This window comes from Capsicum annuum, chromosome 3 (genome assembly GCF_002878395.1).
Source record: "Capsicum annuum cultivar UCD-10X-F1 chromosome 3, UCD10Xv1.1, whole genome shotgun sequence".
In the NCBI taxonomy this organism is placed as follows: Eukaryota; Viridiplantae; Streptophyta; class Magnoliopsida; order Solanales; family Solanaceae; genus Capsicum; species Capsicum annuum.
The window spans coordinates 261,592,764-261,613,210 of record NC_061113.1 but is presented as its reverse complement, the minus strand read 5'-3'; the positions used below and the strand labels follow the sequence as shown (position 1 = coordinate 261,613,210).

The window sequence follows — 20,447 nt, the reverse complement described above, 5'->3', positions numbered from 1 at the left end:
TTTTTATGAGATTCATCTTGTGGACATGTTAAATCTATAGTTACAACCTGATCAATTGTTTCTATGGAAGGAAATGGTTCAATTTGCTTGCTTTGTTTTTCCTATAGCAGAACGTTCATTAAGCACCCTTGTATATCAGCCATCTGATTTTAATGTCGTGATGAGTTTCATCTCTAACCTTAGTTGAATTTGAATGTTTCAATTGCCTAAACTTTGGACGCCATAATCTCATCAACTAATTTTAGTTCATTTTCATTGATCTTATGGTGGTTTGGTTGCCTTAGAGCTCTTATTTTCTGGAACAGTATAACCAGTTTATTTTGTGTACTCTGTTTTTACACGAGTTTTCTCTTCGTACACCTTTAATGGCATTTGAATGGTGAAAACTTTCCGTCTCGAGCACTTTGCTAAAGAATTTTACTTGGCATATTCTATAGATTCTATCAAGCGTTTTAGCAACAAACTCATTGTAGGTTCATCAGCCAAATTTTCATATTAATTTTCTTTAAACTCTTGTATATCCATTTGGCTAGTAGCCCATTACTATTCTCCAAAGCTCCATCATCTGAGTCATCAGTTCATCGTTACCCATGCTCACTTTACACAGCCAGCGAAGAGCTCAGATTGGCATTATCTATTCTCACAAAATTCTGTCCGGTTCTCTCAGTCGAATTAGAGAATCAAGCCTTTTCGTGTATTCAATTTAATAAACACAGTAGCATATTTTCAGGGGCCAAACGATGTAACCTCTTAAGAAAAAAATATGAAATATGAAAGCTGATGGGAGGAATTCCTCAGTACACTTAAGACTACAAAGGAGTAAAGAATTCATTTCACATTACATCTTACCTCATGAGTTGGAGATTTACATGTTGAGAGTACTGAGCTAAATTATGTCCTGTAGCTAATAGATTACCACAAACAAAAGCCACAACATTGGTGTAAAAACCAAGTCAAATCTTAAGCTGTGACTAGTCCTAAGACTCCTAGCTCCACTGAAGATTTTCCTTCCCTTCCACTTGCAAAGAACACAAACTTAACTTTTGGGGCGTCACACACACTTCATGTTTTGACTTGGAGGATTCTGGTTAGTCTCCTAGAACAAACATTTACTCGTCAGTCTTTAACTTAAATTTGGTAAGATCCAACAAAACAACACACAATGTTTGCTCAGTGGCTTCTTTGTCATCTTGGTGGTTGATCGGAGCCTGAAGCACCAACAGATGGAGCGGCTGGCATACCATTTGCTGATCCATTTTCAAGCGGTGGAGGGATGCCCCATTTGCCTTCAGATTCAAGTGGTTCGAAAACATGAACACTACCATCTGACAGACCTAATGCAAACTGGTTTGGATCTTGTGGATGTGCTGCAACTACGACTGGGTGGATATTTGAATTGCTGCAGAAAAAATGACAAGGTTTTTGAAAAAATTACTTCAAATGTCAGAGATTAAATCTGTTGGTGAATTGACTATGTATGCCCACCTTACTTCCTGAGGATATCAGACAAATACATTTACTTATTGTATGGACACGGGATGCGAGAAATTGCAAAAATCAAACACCTGAAACATAGTATTCTGAGCCCCGAGGGATTTTGCAGTGATGCCAGAGATGTTAATCCTGACAGTCAGATGCCCCACTTCATTGTCTTAACATGATTCAAAATGAAATTCTTTTGAAAAATCACCCCACATGGTCAAATTTTTTAAGAAAGAAAGATAATTTTCTGATACCGAGTTCACTATTCTAGCTCATGGAAGTCTAACTATCAGAAAAACGACGTTTTTGGTCTTCAATAGTGGATTGCATAATATCTAAATTAAAGCAGTAAATAAGTTGGCAGGGCAGCAAAAGGTACCTAATACTGGGTGATAGATAAGCTGAAGGAATAATACGGCATCGCATATGGAGGTGCCCTGCAGTGAATACACACAGAGTTGCATCCAAGAAACTGGCATATATCAGCTGGCTATCACATGAGAATGTGGCATGAGAAATTGGGGCAGCACTTTCACGTGGAACCCACTGTAGAAGAAGATATACTGTGTTAATTGTTGAGATCTGACAGCATTTAACAACCATCTGCAGCCGGTGAGAGGAGTTACCTGCTTTAAGCATTCCAACTTCGTTGTTTCATATATTGCAATCTGTGCCTCATGCACAACTAGGAAATGAGTTTGATCCTGATGAAACTGCACTCTGGTATCTGATTGAGATGTCGAGCGCCCCGGTAGCTGCAAGGATCTAGCCCTCTGCTTTTCCCACCCATCAGTGCTCCATACACACAGCTGTACAAAAGCAGATAATGTTGATGAATACAAAATATAATTAGTTACCCCTTAAATGAGTGTCAGAAATGCAGAATGTAACTTTCTATAGATTAATGATCATTTGAGACGGATATAGGCTAGCATTTTGTCACCAACAAAAACATTAAAAATGCCCCAAAAAACTAATCATTACTACAGAGAGGAGATCATGCAAAAGGAGGAAACCTCTGCTCGTCTGTAGGCAAAATATTTTAGATTTTGATGTCTTCCAAACTGCTTGAAACACTTCTATAACAACATGGATGACTTGAAAATTTTCAAAATTCATTCAGCATTTATTTAGAGCATCAAATGATCTTATTTTATCATCATCAAATAGTCAATGCAGTAAAATTACTTCTAATTCCCATGCCTAGTAGATTGGCTCGACATTGAAGGAGATGGAGAGTGTATAATGCACTATATGCAAAATCATTAGGAGAGGAAATGCAATCTATCATACACGTGTTTTCCACATTAATCATGAGAATAGTTTAACAAAACACTGAAAAGTCAAATACTATATGATAGCAAAGAGTATTAAGTCATTAACCTGAGAATCAGCTCCTGAGGAAACTAGCACATTGAGTACATGAGAGAAGGCGAGGCCAGTTATCCTTTTCGAGTGGCCTTTAAGCTTGCTTTTAACCTTCATCAAGATACTGACATCTAGTCAATAACGATTTATGGTGACTGGCCCAAAAACATGAAATTCTGATGACTGTCAATAACCAAAAAGAAAAAAAAAAATCTTGTCTATGTTTATCATACCTCATCCACTCTGACGTTATATATCTGGATGGTAGAATCATCCATCCCAATAGCAATAATGTTGTTATCTTGTGGATGAAATGCAAGAAAAGTTGCTGCTGGAGGTGGAGGCATGAAAGTTGTCATTGTCTGCATCCGTAAGATAATAATTCAGCACAGGATCTTTGAGTAATCGGTGGAAATAAAAAGAAGACAATCTTGTTATACCTTGAATGTCATCATGTTGAACAAGGAGATCTTTCCACCAGATGCTGACATCACATACGAGTCATTCTTGGACAAAGCAAAGCAGGAAACAGCTTCCTCGTGGTTTGGTTCGTGCACATCATTTGTCATTAAGATGCCACTTGAAGGTTGCCACAATTGAGGTGAAACACTAGCTGTTGCCTAAACAAAGATTGACACAGTTCTCAGACCACTTCTGTATATAATGGCGGAAAGCAACAATTTTGGTTTCCATTTACCTTGCCACTTGAATTGCGCTCATTTCTCTGCCACTTCCAAAGCAAGTGAATAGCATTTGATGCTAACGCTAAGATGGCATTACCAGAGTTCGTATATATTAACCTTGATATCTGGAGTAATCAAATTGATCAAAATCAGAAACTGAATCATCAAAATAATACAGCTGAAACAAACCAGGGAACAAATATTGATAACAAAACAAAATCTTCAGCTAAGTATTGTTTCCTAGTGAGAATTCACCGTGAAACTTCTTGCCAATATCTGATTACAATGCCCTCACATCCATGTTGTGCAGTCATAGAGACTACAGCTTCTAAATTGTGGTAAGGGCAAGGAACATGGCTACAATTCAGTAGAAAGCACTTAAGACGTGAACTTGGAATACCAAGCAGACATTTAGTTACGGTTACTAGTCCAAAGTTGGACATTATTTAAAGTTGTCAAATCATTGCACAAAAACTTTAGAGGCCTTTTGCTCTGATCTAGACAACCTCGAAGGATAAAGACAGAAGGGTCTATGAAGGTGCAGAAAGTGATACTTGAACATCCACTCTTCTTTACTATAAGTTGGACATCGAACGCGGAATGTATCTGTGCTAGACCTTGCTTAGGAGGCCTTAAGTCTCCCGTGATGTTCTGAATAATCGCCTTTTTTGGAATTTTAATTTCACTTCAACAAAATCACATCCGGTGACCAAGCTAGAAAGAGGTGAATCGTGAAATTAAGAGCCCTTCCCTCCCTAACAGGAGAACTCATATCTTCATATGGAAAGAGAAGCACACTGCTGGATCATATGGTTCATTTCCACTCAACTTAACCTAACAATTCATTTGCTGATGGCATGTTCTGATGTCACACACCTTGATCATGTCAGATTGAGCACAAAGGCGTTGTGAAAAACATTATTCCAACCTTAAAACCTGAAGGAAGACGAGCTATGGCTTAATGTGCATCTGTTTGTATGTTCAATGGAAAAGTTTGTCTCATTCTATACATGAATAATTTGCAATCAGTATTGTCAATGGAAAAATTTCCAAGTCTTGAAACTGAGATAACAAATACCATTAGAAATTTCATGAATCAAGAGACATGGAGATTATACCTTAGTCACTCTGAGGTTCTCAGGAAGCTTCAAGGACCGGCACTGTGATGATTCACTAATTTCAGTGAGCTTCCATATCTTGGATTTGTCATTAGGTTCTTCATTAATCCGGGGTTTTACATCCACCGTATTTCTTGTATCTCCATTCTTACAAAGTCAATAGGATGTAAAATATATATTAGTAGATGATATTGACATGAAACGCAGGCAAGACTTCTTGGTGTGTCTTCCACTTTTAAGACATAACGAGTATCAATCAATATCTATCTATCTAATATCTAATTCTATAAGTAGGAAGTCTCAAAGTTAAAATTTACAACAACAACATACCAGCACAATCCCACAAAGTGGGTCTAGGGAGGGTACAATGTACGTAGACCTTACCTCTACATTTATGGGGTAGAAAGGTTGTCTCCGATAGACCCTCGGCTCAAAAGAAAAAGAAATACGGAGCAAGATTATAAAGAAATAAGAAAGCAAAAAAGAGAGAAAGCAAATAGAGCAACAATAGTAATAAACACTAAATAACAAAGGAAATATGTGATTCATAAATATGATTACCAATAACGAGGGGAGGCTAACCCCGCGCCCCTCCACAATATAGCATACATGAAATATAGTAATTATGATTAGACAAGAAAAACCCAGAAACTGAAAAGGAAAAAAGAAGTTGCATATTCGAGAAGACAAAGAGACGCCATTTACGGAAATAATTCAACAGGATTAAAGTTCAACTTGGAAACCTAAAAGTAGTTGAAGAATGAGGAGGCATCGGTGAAGAGAAAGCAGGGTAGGAGGAGGAATGATTTATGTAAATAAACGGATCTTGGGTCAAACTCGACCCCAAAAGGTAGCTCTTGATGTGGGACTTAACACCCCACCTCACCACAGAGTCTGGTGCGTGGAAAATTTAATATAGGGCCCAACATTGGTAAACCAATGGGTCTGGTATGATGATGTAAAATTAGGTTTTGAGCCCAACGCACTCTCCAAGAGCTAGCTTTAGGGGTTGAGTTAGGCCCAAGATCCATTTCTTAACAATTTTCCTCAAAGTTGAAAAGCTAAAAGACCAAAATAGCCATCAAAAGTAGAACCGCGGTATTTCCCTTCGTGTAAGCATTATTAAACTACCTTTTTGTGTAAAAATGCAAATATACATTGTAAGAATCACATGGATAAGTTCAATTTGAACTTTTGATTTACTTTGTCAAAAATGTAATAATTGCTTATGCTATAAGTCATTATTATATCATAAATCTTACATGCCTTTTTGAATCTCCAAAACTGAATTTGAAGTGAATAACAAAAAATGAATTATTTCATCCGTTCAAGAAAGTCAATGCATACCCAACTTAAACTGGTAATAACTAAGTCTAAACTCCAAATATAAAAGCTGATCATTTCCTACCACATTAAAGGTAAGTTAATACCTTTATAAGTTTACTTTCATCTAGGTTTGCTTTATGCAACAATCAGTGTTTAGGGAATGGAGGAAAGATCATATATAGGAACTTTCCTAAATAAACAATGATGGAATGTCATTAAAGTTGTTGTTTTAACAGGTAAATTCAGTTTCTTCTGTGTTAATTCCTAATAGTGTTACCATCAAATGTTGTAGTGGGCCAGCAAGTACCCCTCCACCCTAACAATGCTTCTGCTTTTGTTATTTGGTTAAAACGTTTCCTATTGCAGTTACTTCATAGCTTGTATATCCTTTAAGCAATGTTCTTGCATGGGCACAATCACAACCATTACTAAAATTGTCTCTCTCATTTTATTTTTGAAACTACTAAAACTGTATCTCTTTTTTGAGCTTTTTACTTCTTTTTTCTACTCATCTTTTGTTTTTTTTGGGTATATTTGTGAAGTTTAAGTATATCTGTGTGATATCCCTACATGTTTTCTTGAATCCAAGATTAGGAGAAGAGGTAAAAAACAATTCAATTTAATTTACTTCTAGGTAGATGTCTTTTAGACTTTTAAAGATATCACTAATTATTGTTTTTTAAATTCAACGAACTGTTAACTAATCCCTCTGTCTCCATTTATATGACACACTTCGTTTTTTAGTTGCTTCCAAAAAGAATGACACATTTCTATATTTGGTAACAATTTGATTTTAAAATGCACATTTCATCTTAACAAGATGGGTTATAGCCGTACAAATATCTCTGACTTGTTTTAAAGCACAAGTTTCAAAAGTATAATTTTTTCTTAAACTTCATGCCAAGTCAAACAGCATCAAATAAATTGGGACGGAGGGAGTATATGTGTATCACAAATTACTAACAATTCTTTGCATATGTGTACTAAGCATTCTAAAGATGTATGTTGGTTTAATTTTTGTACAGTTGTTCTACTATACTTTTATTCAACAACTTCTTGATACACATGAAATTATTAAAAGGAGGCTATAATTTTGTGAAGACGAGACAGAAATGTGAAGTATTCGTAACCATAGCCAACTTTCAGAAACAAATGTAGACTGTTATTTACATATAAAACAATAAGCAAATCATCAAGTTGAATATTTGATATATTAGAACTGCATAATTAAACTTGTTCAAACATTTCGTTGTATTGAATGTTATAAAAATATTAGCAATATTGAATAAAACAACACATAATGTGATCTACTAATTGGCATGGGATACATGAGCAATGCACGTGTCCAAAAACTAGTTTATGGAAAAAGTGTGTTCATACATATTTTCTCTATGGACCTGTGACCTGATGATAACAAACAAGGACTTATTAACAAGAACTTATTTGCAAATCACATTTCAGGAGTAACATTTACGAACCATTCCACTGATGCCAACAGCAGAGGCCACCCTATCTGCAAATCCAGAATTGTTTGCCGATGCTACAGAAATTGGATTTACTGTAGGCTGCATGATATGGAAGCAAACGACACCTAGTCATGTTTGTGTAAAGAGAAAATGGAACCTCAAGATTTATATCAACAGGTAAGAAGTACCTTAGCAGTTTCAGATGCCCTGGAACCATCATAAGCTAGGGTCTCAGCAGTGCGTATTAAACGAATACCATCATTATTTGCCAAAATCTTTATCCCATTTTCATTAGCAGAAACAGCCAACAGAGAACCATCCTTGTTGAATCGAATTCGCGGGCTTGCCTTGAATAATTTATGGATATAAAAGAAAAAGCAGTTAGAACACATAGTATAATACAACAATTTTCTCAGTCAGCCTAAAAATAAACTTACTGGAAGACCTCCATCAGCATCAATACTTGTCAGGAGTTGAACATGGTCCATATCCCAGAATTTGATTGAGAAATCATCACCAGCTGCTAAAAATCGATTTTTAGTGGTATCAAATTGCACAACACCCAGCGATCTTTTCCAAAACCCTTGATATGTTCTCTTAACAGCCCCCTCACTTTCATTCCACTCAACAATGTGTGACTCCCCATCTTTGCTGGTTCCACATGAAAACAGTCTGCAATTTTACCAACCAAAACCCCATCCAAAAAAAAAAAAAAGGAAGAAAACAAGAGAGAATTAGAAATTGAAGAAAAACAAGTGACTTTAGCAAAATATGTTAAGTAGCAGCAACACAATGCATCAAGCAGAATCAACCTAGTGCCGTCAGCACTGTATGCCATTGTTGTGCACCAACGACCAGGAGCCTCATAATCTACTCGAGATCCCAAGTTATCATATAACCAAGCTTTTATCTTTCCATCTAGTGCTGTGGAGAAAATAAACTGAAGAAGGAAGTTATCAACACAGGTGCAACAGAGCAGACAGCTAAACCTTTAGTGTGATCAAGAGATATCATAACAGTATCCTTACCTGAATGTTTTCTTTATGGTGAGGGCACACAGAGTATACAGGTGCCTCATGACCCTCAAATGTATATTGTCTTGCACCAGATGTGGTATCCCAGACCTAGAAATTAGCAAGCGTTGGCAAGAACAAGCAATTATTCCCCTGCCCAAATAAAATCGTTCATAGGCAACAACATACCAAGTGTAATCCCACGAGTGGGGTCTGAGGAGGGTAGGATGCATGCAGACCTAAACCTACCTTTATGGGGTTGAGAGGTTGTCTTCGATAGACCCGCGGCTCGACAGACAAGGAAAGTTTTGAAGCATGGTAGCAAGAGAATATGATAGCAAAATAGCAACATACAAGCAAGTGAATCACCAAATAGTCATACACATAGAAGAAAAAGAAACAACGTGATCACTAAACAACACTACTAATAGGCAACAAAGCGATATTTATGCCTTTCCAACCTTTATAGTTTTGTCGTCTCCACATGTTATAACACAAAGCTGCTTATTAGGGTGAGAGAATGCAAGATCATTTACGCCTCCAACATGAGCATCAATCTGCAAAAGCATTACCAGTTTGAACAGTGAAATTATTCAGAATTTTATCACCAAGGCAAGAGCCACAATGCCACCACATTATACCTCCACATGCTGACGTATGTCATCATTCCCATGATAGGAATATATTTGAACAATGTGCCTAGAGTATGCAACCCCTGCTCAATAGAAAAAGTCATTCTAAGAGATAATTCATTTTCTTTTTGACAGTGCACTTCAGTAAGATGGGAAGTGTCCTCTCATGAAAGCTTACCAAATAACGAACCATCGGGGCTCCAGATAACACGGTTAACTGAGACGCCAGGATCTTTTACCAAAGCAGTCTGAGTTCAGTTAAAAAAATTGCTTTGGTCAGATTAGATGAATCTCACTGAATTAAGAGGGATCATCTCTCTCTAAGGAACCAAAAAGAAAAAAAAAAACGAACCTGTAATGGCATTGAACATGCACCCAAGTCCCAGACTTTGAAGTTTCTCAATACCAGTCTCTCCCTTGAACCAACTTCCCATAACGCAATATCTCCAACATTCGTGCCAACTAGTTTGTAACATAGAAAGTCATGATAAATGCAACTGCCAAAAAAATATGTACTGACAAAAAGAAAACACCAGTATGTTGATAAAGAAGAGCATTCAGAAGATGTAGACCTAGAAGCAATGTCTGCTGAGAAGGATGAAAATCCATGCTCATGGGAGATGATCCCTGGTTTAATGTTCTTGCAACTGTCTTGGGCAAGTCATCAGGTACACTAAGAGATTGATTATGACCTTGCCCTGGAAATGATACAGGTAGCACATTCACCGGAAGGTTAACCTGTATAATGAACAATACGAAAAGAAAGTGAAGCAAAGGATAAAAAATGCGAATAATACTGACAGAATGATTGAAAGATCAAAGAGTCTACTACCTCGTCAGATATTCCCAATGACCTAGTTCTTTTGGCAGCATGATCAGATTCCCCAGATGGATAATCAATAGAGGGATTTGTTGGAGGAGTCCTGGGATGTTTAAGAGATGCTACAGAACAGAATGCGGAAAATCACTAGTTAAGAGAGCGAGAATAAGCCGCAGAAATCTAACAGCTGTTTCATGTGACAGCAAAATTCTTTGTTATTATTTGTCAAACAAATTTGTTAATCCATGTAGACCAATTTCTTTCGCTTCTGTTTCCTAATAACTTGATCTCAACACAAGTTTTGTATGATTTACTCACAAAAAAGGGATCAGAAATTAAGGGAACTCTATCTGTATACAGCAAATATGAAGGGAATCAATCCCTCATGTCAACTTGAGACTAGACTGTTCTAATGCAAGGTCACTGTAATCGTGATTAGGTGATGACTCAACATTTTAGCCGTTTTTCATACACACTTGTATATTTCCATAGGGGTCCTGTCTTTACAATGACTATCAGTTGTTTATGCCTTTCTCTTCATGTAAATACCCTTGAGTGATACCTGAAATTGATGAAGGACCAAGACCCATAGGTCCACCAGAAATAGCTGGATGAGATACAGTGGGTGGGTTGGACATCCACCCGGCAAGAGGAGCTGCCACAGGTGCTGGCCCAGGTTGGAAAGGCTGAATAAAGTTTGTAACAGAATAAGCAAACACTTACAGGTTAAACATAAGTAGCAAGTAAGCTGTAACAAAAACCTACCCCATGTGCACCAAGAGGAGGGAAGCTGCCTGGTTTTGGCACTGATCCAAGCAATGGATTGTTTGCAGGTGATGGAGCTCGAGCACCATTTGGTTGTCCACAAGAATGATCCACGAAAAGAGTTTTAATATCTGGATTTGGCCTAGGATTTTTACAAAGTTGGTGCTGCCAATTTAAGCTGCAGCATGCATTCATTGTCAGTTCCCAATTTACAATAACCTAGTATTGCTAGTTTATTTGAATAATGACAGGCAGGTTACATTGATGCTGACTAATACTTTCATCATGAATTCTAAGATAAATACATTGACCAAAATCACGAGCTACTTCAACTGCATAGCACTTCTAAAGGTCCTAAAAGATTTATAGCTCAAGTTGTGGTGTGAACAGGTAAATACAGGATAGCTAAGTTTGGCTTGGTACCATATGCTCTGCCACTCTAGTTAAGGCTGTTATGGCTTTCAAAATGAATGCTGAAATGTCACAAGGACATCACCTTTGGTTAATCAAGGTTCGTAATCTTGAATTTTTGAGGTTGGGAAACTGCAATTTGTCACGAAACAGGGGATTTGCTTCAATAAGCTTTTTGAGCTCAACCAACATAATAGCGCGTGCAGATTTAGTATCTCCATACTTGGACAGCTGTTCATTCTCCCTACAAATTGATCAGGCCTCTTAATTACACATTCACAAAAGGATTCCATCTTCAATGACAAATTAGAGAGAGGTAATACCTGAAATTCTCTAGTGTCAACAGCTGAGTTATCTCCTTGAAAAGTTCCTCATTGAAAGATGCAAAAACTTTAAGATCCTTTACAAGAATTTCAACACCCTTGGACCGGTCACGCCTATCACAAACTCAAATTACCTCAATTCAACAATATGTAAACTGGAAAAAGCAACTATTCCTCCACAAAAAAAATAAAGACAAAAATCTTACTTGTCCAATGCCTCAAGATACTTTTGCTTCCTAATTTCAAAGAAAATTTTCATGGAATAACGATTGTCATCCACTTTTGTAAAACCAGAAAGATACTTTTCAACTTCATCCCAGTTACCATTATGCACTTCATCTTCAAAGTATTTCATGTTAAAGAAAAATCCAGATTCTTGCTCAAGCCTGTACCAACAAAAACAAAAAGACCTTTTAGCAATGTGTGCAGTTGCAAAACCAATAGTAATATACCCGAAATAATCCCACAAGTGGGGTCTGGAACGAATACAATATACGCAAACCTTACCCCTACCTTTGCAGGTTAGGGAGACTATTTCCTTCCGATAGACCCTCCGCAAAACCACCAGTGAACAATGTAAAAAATCAACTGCTCATAATTTGCTAAAATTAGAAGCATTGAAATTGAAAAAAGGTACATACTTGTGTACTGTTTCTTTGAACTTTTCCTCATCAAGAAACTGTAAGATCAAGAATACAAGCTCTCTACTGAGAGATGACATTGCAACTACCTCGTCTTCAAACCCAAAACAAGTATGAAAAAAACCGTATGCTTGCAGATCTGCAAAATTCCATATATAAATTTCTTTTAGTCTTAACTAAAAACTCCAGAACTAATAACAACAATAATAATAAACAAAAATAACTAATACCATATGATTACATATGTTGTCAGCTCCCACTAGCTTTATATTAATATCATTAAATATTTAAGCATTTAATTATTGCCGGACACAAGCCCCTAAACTCAAAAAATAAAGTAACTGTTCAAAAAAACTTAAACTAATCCCCAAATACATCAATCAAAAAGTAAAAACAGGGCAAACAAAAATAAAAAGAGATCCAAACATTAATTAAACCCAAACCAGAATTCGATTATTCAACTGATCTTCATCAATCTAACAACAACTCCATTACCGATTAATCATCCATACACCGACGCAAATAAGAAGAAAAAGAAGTGATTTTTTTTTGGATCAGAGAGAGAAAAGCAGCTTTAAATCCATTAGAAACGGAAGATGCAAAGGGAAAAGGGGAGGGGGGGGCCGAAATGAAAAAACAAAAGGGAGTCAATATAGTGGAGAAATTAAAGCGAAAAAGCAAACACTGAGGGGAAAAGTAAATATTCCCATGAATATATGTGTTATACGTACAGTGGTTTACAAAGGTTTCGTTCACCTTAAACAAGAGCTAATAGATCTCCATGGAAGAAGAACAAAGAGAGAGAGAGATGGATAGATAATGCAGAAATGGGACAAATTATCGACGAGCTCGAGGAACAAATAGGTCAGTATATATCGTTCTCTTTTCTCTCTTTCTCTCTCTAAATATAGATATAGAAGTGTGTCTTACTATTGCCCTTTTTCCATATCTTCTTATCGTATCGCCGAGAAAATGAATATACGTTCGCGAGACATTATTTGCAGGGAAATTGGGATTTTTATTAGATAAGTAGAACTGCTTATCAGTGATAGGTAGATTCACGTTTCAATAAGTACAATTTTGTCGGGCCCACAAAGCCGGATAGGTGTTATCTTGTTAGTCGGCTTGGAAACACAAGCTGCAGCTGTCAACACTTCGGCTCGTCCCCGTGATGCTTAGCAAGTACTAGCAACCATAATTAGTGGTGGATTAAAAATTTTACTTACAGAGCTTAATATTTACTATGTATATATTTTTTTAAAAAATCTAATCATATTTAATTTTTCGTCCGGGAGTCTCGATTTTATCTAATTTTGGCTCCTCAATAGCATAGTTAATCTAATTTTGCAAGTAAAATTTAAAGAGAATAGAGTATATATAAGAATTTTGCCCTGGTTTATAAAGATAATGAAGTTATTTTTTAATAAATTTCATGCTTAAATAACTCAAGTAATTTAAAGAGAGAATACTGAAACAAAAATTGTAACGACACCATAAATGTAGTGCTATGGAAAGTGGTACATAGCACATTTAGAAAGAAGGACAACAACAATAATAATAACAATAATATGACTGGACTAATATAATAACTGAAATACAAAAAAAACAATAGTAATTGATGAATAAGAAATTAGGAGGATAGTTGCATATACTTGTGGAAACTAGTTTCATTATGATGCTCCATTAAGAATACTACTTATGATTTAGATGTGGCTAACTCTTGGAGTTGTTGATGTAACTCAATTAATTTCCCTAAGTTAGTTCTAGGGAATCGTACGCGTAGATTTAAAGACTGCAGACGTAGCTGCGCTGCTCTTCTCTTCTCAAGAGTAGTTGGTTGTGGGAAAAATGTTGAGATAGTACTATTATTGTCAATATTTGTTTATTATTGACTTGATACATAAATTAAATAATATTTTCTTTATTTCAAAAAGAGTGACATACTTTCTTTTTTTAGTCTGCTTTAAAAAAAATGATCTTTTTTTCTTTTTGACAATACTTTAATTTTAACTTTCCACGTCACATGTTTAGGACCACGAGATTAAAGGACATTTTGGTACATTTGACACAATTTTAATTTAAGACACAAGATTCAAATTTTTATTTTATTTTTTTAAATTTATGTCAAATCAAAGTAGATCATTCTTTTTCAAACGAAGGGAGTAATAATAAAATATATTATTTTTTATATCAATTTTTGAACATAATAAATATAATGCGTGTAAAATAAATTTAAAAAAAATATTAAATGTTTATTTTTAATAAAACAGATAAATAAAAATAGATGGGGAAAGTAGTCTAGCAAAACTTTGCCGTTTATAGATCCAGTTCTGGGAAACTGGGATGTGCCCCTTAAATTTTCAGGTCCAACTTGAGCTGAGATTTACTGAAATGCCATCTCCTACTCATTTTAGTACTCACGAGAAGAGTGAAAGGCACAGCCCATTTATTCGCGATAAGCTTTCTGGATAATTAATGGCTTGAATATTTCACACGAAAAGTGGGGTTTTGATGGGTCATTGTCACAAGAGTGTCCAAAAATTTTCGAGGTACTAAATCAAATATGTATTCATAATAATTAATTTAATCTCCATATGTTCCGGTCATAATATCCACTAAATTATCCTTCACTTATGTGTTTATTATTAAAAATTATTTTCATTTTTACTCGTTATTTTTAATATATTAAGAGAAATTTTTTTATATATTTTATCCTTAGTATAAAAAAAAAATTAAAAAAAATAGAAAGTTCAAAAATGTGCATGTGTTGTGAGTTAGAGTCTATTTGAAATTGTTGTTAGGAAGTCAAACAAAAGAATTATGTCTTTTAAAAACAAAATAGAAATAGAAGCAGCAAAAATCTCTATTAAAATTTAGAATTAAACATCAATAAGTATATTAAGATAAAATAGTTACACATCAATCACTATTTTAAGCAAAATACTCCCTTCGTCCATCTTTACTTATCTATTTTTCTATTGACATAAAAATTAAAAAATGATAAATAAAAGAGTAATTTTATCATATTACACTTTAAATGTAATTAATATAATACTTTGAAAATATATTATATAATAAATAATAGTGCTAAAGATAAATTGAATAAAAATAGATAAATAATTTATTAATTTTGTTTCCTAATTTATGGAGGAGTGGGGAATGTAATGGTTCATTAGTTCCCATAAGCGGTTCGACATTTGTTAAGAATCATCGAACCTACGCGTCTCATGGGGCTGCTATGTCAACTGTCATAGCACTTCCTTCACCCAATAATATTTATCTATTATTAATTTTATACACATTTTTAAAATTAATAACACGAATAATTTTATTATTTTATTTTTTAAATATGATAAATTTATAATTTAAAAATAGATATTAAGGATCAATAGTATTTCCTCCGACCAATTTATGCGACCTATTTTTTTTAATCCATTTAAGATAGAAAATATTTTTTTATTTGATAATTATTTAATGACATAATTATCATTTTATTTTCACGGGGTCTCTTTTAACAAGAAAAATGAATCAAGAAAATAACACTAAAATATTTTTAATAAGGGTACATTAGTAAATAAAATAAAGTATTCTCTTTTTTTCTTAAACTAAGAATCCGATCAAATTACGTCACATTAATTAAAACGGAAAAAGTATTTAACACAATAGTAAAATAAGGTACAAAAAAGTAAATTATCTATTGATTTATTAAATTAGACAAATATTATTAGACATCTATATTTTGTAACGTGGATAAGTATTATCGAACTAGAGGGAATGATTTAATACTTTTCCACTTCATAGTAAATATAATGATATTTTTACTTTGAAACACACTTGTTAAAAATAGTAAATCATTTCTGAAAAATAAAAAATATTTTTACTAACTTATTTTTAATCAAATGTTGTTGTTATTTAGTAATTCCTTGATTATGTAAAACTCAGCTATCCAAAAATAAGGATAAATTTGAAAGAAGAATAAAAACTTTGTTGATTTTGTGAAACACAACATATTTTGAAATAAGTTTAAAGATAAATGGTATACTTATGTTACAAATTGAGGGATTATTTTCCGTTTGAAATTATATGGCATTTTTATTTTTTAAGTGATTAGCTGATCTTTGAAACTAATCGAACTAAATCAAGTCAAAATTTAAATTTAAATATTAAAAAATAATACAATAAGTATTACTATGAGTTCAATGTATTATCTGAGCCGAAATTATATAGTATCATTAGTATGTAATGTTCTCGACATACTAATATTTATCAAATATCAAAAAGAAAAATCAGTAACTTTCCAAGAACTATGACTTTATTCCCACCACTTTAATCGAATATTTGCCGACAAAGGAATTGGTGGGTCAGTACTTTGATGCAATCGACACGTGGTAAGTGGCCCCCTAGCTAACTCAAAACCTTTTTTATTATTAGTATTTCTCAATACGAATTTAAATAAATCAAATTACAGATAAAAATCAAAAAGAGTCGAGCACTTGAGTTTTTATTAAATTTCTTGAATTCACATGATTAATAGGAAAAAGGGGAAATCCAACTGTTAATGAGGACTATTGGTCAAGTTACTAAACTTTGTATTATTCTTCGATCTAAATTGTGGTATTTATGTTTGATTAAATTGACATAACCTGATTAAAGTAAATTTTTCTAGTCTTATTGATACAAACAATTAAACTTACCCCACATAATAATATTCATCAACCTAAGCCCTAATAAATTATACGTGTATTTTTTTTAAATGATGATGTTTGGATATCTTTCGAAAATAAATAATTTCTCCATTTAATTATCTTCGTGAACGGGTTAAAGTTTGTGTACACTTTATCCTTCCCTAACTCAATATAACAGATTTCATTAGATTTATTATTTTTGTATTTTTAAATATATTTTTGATCGATTAAAGGTGTTAATTTGTTAATTTAAACTTTGTATTATATATCTAATATGAATAAGTAAGCATTTAGACATGAATTGAATAAGGTTTTAGAAAGTATAGTAGGAGTAATATTTAAAACAAAAATTAAAGAATATTCAAAAGTTAAAACTATATTTTGATAAGCATTTTACATTTTCACTTGCAGAAAAAACGCTAAAGTTTTCTGAGAAAAACTTCGTGTTGAATTTTTTATTTTTTTTTAAAGTTTGGACTGGAATATTGATAAAACAATGACCAAAACAAGTGCTTTGAAAAGAAAAAATAAAATTTATATGTCTCAACCGGGCCCTAAAATTCATTTGACATGACATCTCAGAAAAATAAATTATTTATAGCTATCCATTATCGACCAATTAATCACAAACAGGGTGTCAGTGACCTCTTCTATAAATTTCTTTAAACTTTTTAATATATATAAAATAAATTTTTTATCAGAATCTTTTTGTTGTAAAATAGTACAACCACATTGATATTTTTTTAAAAAAATTATCTTATCTTCCCACCCAATGCACGCTCCCTCTTTCTCCGTCTCATATCCATTTGGTGACAAAAATTATTCACTTTTATTAAAATAAATTTTCTTATTTTATTCAAAAATAAGCATTTGTAATGAAAACTCTAAATTTAATTTAAAGTTGTATTTTAAATAAATATTTTTCAACTCATTTTTTACTTTTAAAATTACGTATATATTGGTTGAAATGTATTTTTAAAAAAACATACAACGAAAATTAATTTTTTCTTCAATCTCACTTTATATATTCTAAAAAAAAAATTAAATACATTTAAAAGTCTATCATCAAACGTATAATTATAATATTACACGCTTAAAGTGTCGATCAATATGAAAAGTTGGTCGGGAATGTGGTGTACTATTTAAAATAGGAAACAAAGGTTAGGTATGTTATTGAAACTTTATCTAACTTTCCTACCGCTACTTCTTTTGGTGGTGCTCGCTTTTCTAGTTTGGGCACGTTTATCAACACGTGCCATCAAAATTTAAGAGAAACACAAGGATATATTCTAATCCCATAAATAATGGAATATCTTAATTTTTGATAATTCTATATTTTAGGTATTTCATTTCTTTCACTAATATTCACTTCTATCCGTCTCAAATAGAGATGATACATTAATTAAAAAAAATAATTAATAATATGATTAATTTATCATAATAGCTCTATTAAATAATATTTACATTTTAATTTGAAAAAAAAATAATTAATACAAAGGGTAAAACATGTAAAAACAAAAAAATTATCTCTTCTTGATTAATGAAAAAAGACAAATAAAATGAGAAATTAAATTAGAAAATTTGGGACGGGTAATTTGAAACAGTGGAAGTATTATATTTCAATAAATTAACGTAATATGTCTATTGTATATACATTTTCATAATGATGGTATTTTTTCAAAATTAAACTTTGTTGTTCAACATTTTGAAGGAGTCATTCCTTAGAAGGTTTAGGTAAATTAAGAGAATATACGTGATAATTGATGATTTTTTTTTGTTAGATATTTTTGTTTTTATTCAAAAAATTTTTTTTGTTAAGATCATTTTCATTTATGTATTTGTAATTGATTTCTTTTTATCACCTAATAAATTTAATTAAATTTTTCTTCATTTTAAATTAATAATCGCTTTTGCTCAAAAAAATTACTTAAAAATAACTTCTCATATAAAATCAAAGTTAGCAATAATTTTCAACTGCACCATTATAATCAAAATTGTTCAATTCTTAAAAAATATATACTAAATAGAGTAACTTAATTAATAATAAATAATATATTGTTTTTTATTATTTTTCTTGACCAACATGCAGTGACGGGCCTAGGGTATAAACTATGGGTGCTTAAGCACCAACTCCTTTTTTGATAAACATTATTATTTATGTATAAACTATAATAATTCATTTAAGCACCCACTCTGTAGCAATTCTCAAACTAAAAATAGTTTAACACTCATAATATAAGATTTTTGAATCTGTCATCGCGAACATGAAAAAATATAATTAATAATTAAAATAAGATGAATAGAATATTCTTTTGAAGAACGTGTAAAATTAAACACGACAAGTAAAACAGATACCTTTTTATGCATTTATTAATTAGTGCTACTATCTAATATATAGAACAGTGAAGGTAAGCTAGTCAGAGTCGTCCGGTCAGTTTGTCACCTATCACCTACTTTTTCTGTAATTTTACTATATCATCTCTAATTAATTATCATATGATTTTTATATATTAGAAAATTGATAATATTTAATAAAACATAATATAGACAGTTATGACATATCTGCTTCCGCTAGTTCAATCGTAATTTTATTATTTCAACCCCGATTAATTATTTGAATCATTAAAATAGAAAAAAAAAATGATAAATTAAGTATTGATGTTAGAAATTAGCTTAACATCTTATATGAGGTCTACCTAAATTTTTTTGAAAACTATTGTTTATAGTAATTTTGTTATATCACGTCTAATAAGTTATTATGAGCAATTTAAGACATGTTGTTTCGCTATTTCAATCGTGATATTTGATTGACTCTCAAAATTATATGTGTCACTTTAATTGGAATGGGAAAAAATATTATAAATCACAATAATTAAAAATTTATATTATTTTTTAAAATATAATTGACTATCAATGCTACAGAAATTTGGACAAGGGGAGTATTGTTAATTACAATAGCTAACAACTTAAAATAGTAAATTACAATGTAAAAAAGTATTATAAATTACAATAGTTAATAGCTTAAAATATCAAAAAACATATTAAAGATATAATTGATTATCTAAATTGTATTTGTATCACAAAATTGAGACCAAGAAAATAACATATATTGTTAGTACTATATAGAAGTGCAATAAAGCAGACACCTCTTCGTCGACGTGTTTGTTTTCTCTGTGATTTTACTATATCATCCATAATTAATTATTATATGTCATTTATGTATTAAAAAATAATAATATTTAATAAAAAATTAAATAGATATTTATGACAGTCTGCTTCAGCTGCTTCAATTGTAATTTTACTATTTTACCCCTAATTAATTATTTAAGTTCTTTAAGTATTAAAAAATTAATAATATGTAAAAAAAGCTGAAACAAGGTTAAATAGATAAAATGATAAATTAACTATTGATATTTTAAATTAACTTGACATCTTATATGAGGTCTACTTAAATTTTTTTCACAACAATTTTGTATAGTAATTTTGTTATATCATTTCTAATAAGTTATTATGAGTAATTTAAGGCGTGTTTGTTTTGCTACTTCAATCGTGATATTTGATTGACCGTCGAAATTATATGAGTCGCTTAAATTGGAATAGAAGAAAAAGTATTTTAAATCACAATACTTAAAAACTTAAACTATTTTAAAAATATAATTGACTATCAATGCCACAAAAGTTTGGACAAGAAGAGTATTATTAATTACAATAGCT

At 32.4% G+C, this 20,447-nt stretch overlaps 1 protein-coding gene across 4 annotated transcripts; it reads right to left on the bottom strand.

Annotated features, from left to right (window-relative positions):
- Positions 1-743: 743 nt before the first annotated feature.
- Positions 744-12,952, bottom strand: LOC107862025 (topless-related protein 1). Of its 4 annotated transcripts, XM_047409931.1 has the most exons (27): positions 12,780-12,937; positions 12,049-12,187; positions 11,614-11,793; positions 11,408-11,521; positions 11,170-11,328; positions 10,674-10,851; positions 10,471-10,594; positions 9,921-10,030; positions 9,661-9,826; positions 9,441-9,550; positions 9,267-9,336; positions 9,098-9,171; positions 8,918-9,013; positions 8,472-8,567; positions 8,256-8,383; positions 7,881-8,115; positions 7,632-7,790; positions 7,456-7,542; positions 4,652-4,798; positions 3,548-3,658; positions 3,291-3,470; positions 3,084-3,212; positions 2,866-2,961; positions 2,109-2,291; positions 1,862-2,028; positions 1,486-1,623; positions 1,257-1,399 (listed from the first exon to the last, which is right to left on the bottom strand). In XM_047409931.1, the coding sequence occupies exons 2-26, from the start codon at positions 12,126-12,128 to the stop codon at positions 1,521-1,523; spliced, it is 3,282 nt and encodes a 1,093-aa protein (XP_047265887.1). In that variant the 5' UTR covers positions 12,129-12,187; positions 12,780-12,937; the 3' UTR covers positions 1,257-1,399; positions 1,486-1,520. The 4 variants fall into 4 exon arrangements, with proteins under 4 accessions (XP_016562947.1, XP_016562946.1, XP_016562948.1 ...); XM_016707461.2 differs by lacking the exon at positions 1,486-1,623 and having other exon boundaries at positions 744-1,399; positions 12,805-12,952; XM_016707460.2 differs by lacking the exon at positions 1,486-1,623 and having other exon boundaries at positions 744-1,399; positions 12,780-12,936.
- Positions 12,953-20,447: the final 7,495 nt, after the last annotated feature.

Bases quoted from the DNA above. Each gene is read 5' to 3' on its own strand.
- LOC107862025 (XM_016707461.2), bottom strand. From the start codon at position 12,128: ATGTCATCTCTCAGTAGAGAGCTTGTATTCTTGATCTTACAGTTTCTT. The intron at 11,522-11,613 runs GTAAGATTTTTG...AGTTTGTGATAG, and splicing joins TATCTTGAGGCATTGGACAA to GCGTGACCGGTCCAAGGGTG. The intron at 2,029-2,108 runs GTAACTCCTCTC...CTTCTTCTACAG, and splicing joins AGTTGGAATGCTTAAAGCAG to TGGGTTCCACGTGAAAGTGC.